Raw genomic sequence first — 6,525 nt, 5'->3', positions numbered from 1 at the left:
ATATTATTTAATTATTAATATCTTTCAGACTTTTATTATTATTGCTTCGTTTATGCTAAATTGTACAGATTTTCTTCGTAAAACCTGTACAATATGTATACTTTTAAATAATACAAATTTGCTTTAGCAACATTTAGTGTATTTAGTGTATATTGTATATATACATATCTAGTGTATTTTGTAAGAATGTATTTTAATATTAATGTCAATGATAAATTAATAAGAAGTAAGCAATAAATATATTTATCAAATTTTTCCTGAAAATTTCCGGAAAATACAATCATTTTTGCAAGTTAATGCTAAGTATATATAATATAAATGGATGTGTGTATGTGTATTATGTTTGCAACATGATTTGTATTATTCAATAATAATTTGCTTATAATAATCATTTATAAATAATTATTATAAGCAAATTATAAATAATTTATTTAACGTAAAACTAAAGAAAAATTAATCTGTTAATGAAGGAAAAGGAATTATTAATTCAGTTATCAGTTAAATTATTTATAATTTATGAAAACCAACATTATCAATTATCTACATTACAAATTTATTTTTATTTTACGTCAATTATACACACATACACGTATATATACATAATTACAATATATTTTTAATCAAATAGGAAGCACACACAAATATTTTTAAATTAAAAATTACAATAAAATAAATATTTAAAATCAATATTATTAAATTGATGTTGTGCTATAGAAAACCAAACATTTTTTTAGTTTAAAAAAGAATAGTAATTTTTAAAAGTTTTCAAAGTTATTATTCCATATAAATTCTAAGTAGTCGATGCTTTTCATTTACGTAATTTATGATCTTAATTCAAATAATTGATGATTCGTACATCAACAATTACTTTATTAGTTTTTTCCGTACATCAACAATTACTTTATTAGTTTTATGCGCATGCGGCTTGAGAAGAATAGGCGCTGATCGAAGAAAGCCATTCATTTCATGGCGAACAAATAATATCTGACTTCTGAGTCGTGTCTCACTATTTGACGCAGAAACTACTTTTGTGATACAGTTTTAAATTTCGTTCGCTAGATGCATACAGATTACGTGCAGTGCATATCAATTTACATACTTGTGATGGAAAGATTAAAAAGATAGTATTTGCAACGTTCGTGTTAATGTTTACAATGCATTAACAATCACAAAACGATTAATAATTTTTAAGCATTAGTCTATTATTAACAGATAAAATTGTTTTCAAAATTCTGTTAATTATGTTCAATTTGTCGTATAAATTAAAAAAAAAAAAACAAATAAAAGAACGAAAAAGATGGCTATTTCACGCCACGGACTTTCAATCATTGATGTACCTCAATTTCATTTTCTGCAAGATTCTAGGAATATTTCCATACAAGATCACGGTTCCGACTTTTAAGATTTCCAAATCACAATACATTCTGTGGACTATTATTACCAGTGCCATTTGCATTTATGAGTTAATAATGTTCTATAAACTCAATTTTTCTGGAAGAGTCAGACTTGAAGTACCTAAGACTATTTCGTATAATTTCCATTTTATACTTGGAGCATTCGGAACAATTGTCTGGTATGTTTTGAGTGGTCCGCGAATGCGTTTGCTCCAGACTATACAAGAAATTTCATCAAGATTGCCCCCGGAGTCGTATCAGAAGCTCTCTAAGCTAATTCATGCAAAAGATATCTTCAGTTTTTTCTTTCTGTCGTGTCAATTGTTAATGTTACTTTTAAATTCTTCTGAAATGGCTATTGATACCACGTTCGAGCCATTGAGAATATACATTGCCATGATAGTGTTTCAAATGGATATGTTATATATGAATTGCGTTTGTGTCTTAAAAGCCTGTTTCAAAGAAATCAATGACACTCTAGGAAATCTACGAGAACTTATGATAAATGATATCTCTAAACTAATCTATCATGAGCAAAGACATTCATTCATGCTAACAGAACTCAAAGTTCTCAAAAAACAATATCTGATGGTCAGCGGCACAGTAAAAATATTGAATATAATCTTCAGCCTGCAGCTTCTCGTTACTATAGTGATAGTTTTCAAGCAGATCACTTTTTTCCTGTATTTTCATATAGTGCAGTGGCAAGACGGATTATCCATTAATCTGGATAAGCAGATTCGCAATGAATTTTTTGTATCATACATAATGTATTATCTTATAAGAATAACGTTAATAGTGTGGGCCTGCGAAACTGGCAAAAATCAAGCAGTAAAAATCGGCACTACTGTTCACGATGTGCTTAATACCATCAGTGATGAACAAATAAAATATGAGGTAATAAAAAAAAACGTCATATAATCTGTGATTTTCTAAAAATATTTAGTGCACTATTTTTATATCAAATCCCCAGCAAATTTATAAATTAGTTTTTAAATCTTATTTATTCTTTGATGTATGTCGTTTCAGTTGCAACTTTTTTCATTGCAAATATTGCAATGTGATAATACTTTCTCCGCGAAAGGTCTCAATGTGGATGCTGCACTTCTCACTAAAGTAAGTAGATGATAATTATCTCTATTTAGTTGAGTATACATTGTTTAATTTGATACTTCAATTTTAGATGGCGAATAGTATCACTACGTATCTATTAATTTTAATACAATTCTTGGGTACTTCACATTCTTGTGATGGAAAGATCGCTATCAATGCTACAGAAAGAATTTAATTAAACAAAAGTATAATCAAACAAGGATATGCGTTAGTAAATATTGAAAACTGTTGGTTTTCGGTATTTCATTTTTATCGGATAAAAATACAATCGTCCGACTTTCCTACTTCTGTAGAAACATACATCAGATACAAGTAAGAACATATCACGTATATATTAGCAATTAATGGCATCAGTAGAACGTTAATACTTTATTTATTTAAATTATTTATTAAGTGAACCATATAATGCTGATGAGATCACTGAACATTATTTACGTTATAACGTACATTATGTTCGCTACGTTTTAAAACAAATAGCTTTCTTAAAGTTAATGTGACTGGCCACATCAAGCTGTGTAATCTATGTTTGCTATATTGCGACACATCATGGAATATATGGTTTTCAATTATTTTTTGAAAACGCATATATGGGCATATGTAATGTCCTGGACCAAGAATATTTTAATACCATTAATTGTCGTGTGGCAAATTATCAGTAAAATGTCATGCATAGAAAATCTTATTAAAAAAAAAAAGTTAGAAAATATAAATATGTTTAGCAAATCAATTGAAGAATCGAAATCAGCAAATAAATAAATCAGATAAATATATTTTTTAATTTATTTATTATAAGAACTGTGTATATATACATAAACTGCGCAAAAAATTCCTTTTATAACATAGTTTATTTGCAGTGATTTACAAGAATAACGTTATTTTATGCATGTATTTATTTTTTTAAACTTTATAATCTAACTTTTTATTTTTATCTAAAATCTGACTTAACATTTACCAATAAAAACGTTCATTCAAAACATAGCTTTCGGTATAGCCATTCAGTATAGTGAGCATAGCACACATAGCGTAACACATAACGCTCTGTATAGCCTCAACATATGACGTATAATAAATAGATTAAAAAATATTACATTTATTATTAACAATTCAGTTAATTTTACATGTTATTTATCATAAATACTCTACAAATAATTTTGAAAATAAATTTAACATTTAAAATTAACTTAAATAATTCGTTAAATTCAAACAGTATATCTGTTATTTGAATTTTCTTATCAATACGAATTTAATTAAATTTTTATTAAGAGGTAATAAATAAATTATTGCAATAATAATATTTTACTTTTAGTGAATATTTTACTTGTTCTTATGTGTATAAAAAACAAAAAGCATCAACCAATATAATTTCTTACTCTTAAACTATATAAAGTACCATTAATTTTACATCAGTTAAAAGAATACATCAAGCAATTTAGATATTAGTTAGATTAATTTTTATCTATGTGATTAAAATTACATTATTTTCGAGAAAAATTAGTCTTATAATATATATCAATTCAATTCATTTATATTACTTTTGTTATTATTACTACTTTTGTTTGTGTTAATAATATCTACAATTTTACGATACTTTAATTTATAATAAATACAATTTAAAGTTATAAATTTATCTTCTATAAAAATATCTTATTTATTACATTTTAGTAGATTAATCAAGAGAAATCAATTTATTTAAATTATGATGACTTGCATAAATTTAATTTAAGAAAAATAAAATTTTCCTTCATTCAAATAAAAAATGTGTATCGTTATTTTTGTGTTAATTAAATATTATTGTTTAAATATCATTACAATCAATTTTATACTAAATATTACATAAGATAGTAAGTTTTGTTAACAATAAATATACTGAATTTTAAAGTAATGATATAAAAATAGTGTACGTCCTTGCTCATACATAAGTAAGCAATTGTTTTAACAATATGAATACCATAAACTAAATTGATAGTTAATGCTTTCTGTTTTATACGTGGCTTCATTAGCTTTGTACATGATCTACATTTTCTAGATAAAGTATTGTATGTCATGACGAATACTTCATTACTTTATGCGCTGCATCCCTAGGGTAAAGTACTAAATAATAAAGGACACATTATTTTATTTTATGGCTAAATAATTTCTGAACTGCATCTTATTATTTCATATAGCAACTACTCGCAGTCAAACTTAAATTCATCAGGTATAGACCAATAACAAATGTGTTTTAGTTTATGCATTCATCGTGAAAAAAAAAATTTTAAAAACTACAGTTTAAAAAGAAGCTTTTGTAATTATTTTATTAATGTCAAAGTGTATTGATAGTGTAATAAATAATTATTAGACTATTGTCTACAACTTTAAATTGTAGTTCGCATATGTATTTCGCTAATTATGTCCAATCTATCGCCGAAATTTCAAAGACAAGTGAAAAGCAAAATGTGGAAAAGGTGGCAGCTATTCAATGCTACAGACTTTCAATCTTTGTTGTATCCTTGCTTTATTTTCTCTTCTATTTTTGGAGTGTTCCCGTACAAGATCAACGCTTCGATCTTCGAGCCATCAAGATCACGTTACTTTCTATTAATTATTATTGTCTGCGTCACCTGCGTTTATGATCTGATAAGGCTTTATGAAGTCAACGTATTAAATAATACAAAAGAAATAACTGAAAAAATTCAAGACAACTTTTTTTTTATGCTCGGAAGTTTTATAATAATAGCCTCATCTATTTTGAGTGGTTCACGAATGCGCTTACTACAAACTATATTAAAAGTTTCTTCAAAGTTGCCTCCAAAATCGTTTGAGAAACTCTCTAAGTTAATACACGCTAAAGATATTTTCAGTCTTTTTTACTTAATGGGACAATCGGTGACGTCACTTTTACATTTCCATCAATCAAATGAGTTATTTTTTGCAACAGCATTAATGGAACATTACATTAATTTACAAATATTACAATTGAATATGCTGTATGTGAATTGTGTTTTTATATTAAAGGCATGTTTCAAAAGAATCGATGACAATCTAATAATTCTACGAAAATTCATGAGTGAAGATAAATCGCATATTCCTAGACTGATTTATTATCACCAAAGAAACCCACTTCTGTTGGAAGAACTTAAGATTTTACGAAAGGAACATCTAATGGTTAGCAATACAATGCAGATGCTGAATAAAATTTTCAGTCTGCAGCTTCTCGCGACTTTTGCCATAGCCTTCATCGAGATTACTTTCGAAATATATTCTAATACGGTGCAGTGGAAAAACGGGCTGTCTATCAGTCTGACTAAGCAGGTTCATAATTCGTTCGTAATATCCTACTTGACGTATCATATTCTAAAAGTACTATTAATAATATGGAGTTGTGAAACCGGCAAAAATCAAGCCATAAAGATTAGCACCACTGTTCATGATGTTCTTAATAGTACCAGCGACAAAAACATAAAATATGAGGTACTAATAAAAAAATTTAATTTCTAGATATATTTTTTAATAATTCATATACTAACAATTTTTGTATATAAATAATATATAACCAATTTATAATTATATTTTGTATCTATTTGCAAATTGTTAATAAATGTTTTTCTATTTGATGTTGCAGTTGCACCTGTTTTCTTTGCAAATACTGCATAGCAATAATATATTTTCTTCGAAATTTCTTACTGTGGATGCAACTTTTCTTACTGCGGTAAGTAACCAATTACATTTACATTAATATTGACATTTACATTAAGGTTTAATATAGAAATGATTTAAATATCTTAAAATTAAACTACAATATTTATTTTTTATTTTTTTAGATGGTGGGCACTATCATCACATATCTTTTAATTTTAATTCAATTCTTAGTCTCATCACATTCTTGCGATTAGTAAAAACGATTAATTTAGAAAAGTATTATAAACTTTTATTTGAAAATATATAATAAAAAAACATTTTTGGAAACTAAAATATTATCCTAGCTTTTTACTATTTCAAATGTAATATAATCACCTGATATTTTATATTTGTACAAATA

At 26.2% G+C, this 6,525-nt stretch overlaps 2 protein-coding genes across 2 annotated transcripts; both read left to right on the top strand.

Moving 5' to 3' along the window:
- The first annotated feature begins 1,241 nt into the window (after nt 1–1,241).
- On the top strand, nt 1,242–2,682 carry LOC108753943 (putative gustatory receptor 28a). Its single transcript, XM_018495938.1, has 3 exons — nt 1,242–2,291; nt 2,424–2,510; nt 2,578–2,682. Exons 1-3 carry the CDS (start codon nt 1,242–1,244, stop codon nt 2,680–2,682), a joined length of 1,242 nt encoding a protein of 413 aa, XP_018351440.1.
- A 2,747-nt stretch (nt 2,683–5,429) lies between these two features.
- LOC108753981 (putative gustatory receptor 28b) lies at nt 5,430–6,379 on the top strand. The gene is made up of 3 exons (XM_018495974.1): nt 5,430–5,957; nt 6,109–6,195; nt 6,308–6,379. Exons 1-3 carry the CDS (start codon nt 5,430–5,432, stop codon nt 6,377–6,379), a joined length of 687 nt encoding a protein of 228 aa, XP_018351476.1.
- The last annotated feature ends 146 nt before the right edge of the window (nt 6,380–6,525 follow it).

This window comes from Trachymyrmex septentrionalis, unplaced genomic scaffold (assembly GCF_001594115.1).
Source record: "Trachymyrmex septentrionalis isolate Tsep2-gDNA-1 unplaced genomic scaffold, Tsep1.0 scaffold74, whole genome shotgun sequence".
In the NCBI taxonomy this organism is placed as follows: Eukaryota; Metazoa; Arthropoda; class Insecta; order Hymenoptera; family Formicidae; genus Trachymyrmex; species Trachymyrmex septentrionalis.
This window is presented reverse-complemented; position numbering and strand designations above follow the sequence as displayed.

Coding starts and splice junctions, on each gene's coding strand:
- LOC108753943 (XM_018495938.1), top strand. CDS start 1,242: ATGTTCAATTTGTCGTATAAATTAAAAAAAAAAAAACAAATAAAAGAA. Junction 2,292..2,423: donor ATGAACAAATAAAATATGAG/GTAATAAAAAAA, acceptor ATGTCGTTTCAG/TTGCAACTTTTTTCATTGCA. Junction 2,511..2,577: donor ATGCTGCACTTCTCACTAAA/GTAAGTAGATGA, acceptor CTTCAATTTTAG/ATGGCGAATAGTATCACTAC.
- LOC108753981 (XM_018495974.1), top strand. CDS start 5,430: ATGGAACATTACATTAATTTACAAATATTACAATTGAATATGCTGTAT. Junction 5,958..6,108: donor ACAAAAACATAAAATATGAG/GTACTAATAAAA, acceptor TTGATGTTGCAG/TTGCACCTGTTTTCTTTGCA. Junction 6,196..6,307: donor ATGCAACTTTTCTTACTGCG/GTAAGTAACCAA, acceptor TTATTTTTTTAG/ATGGTGGGCACTATCATCAC.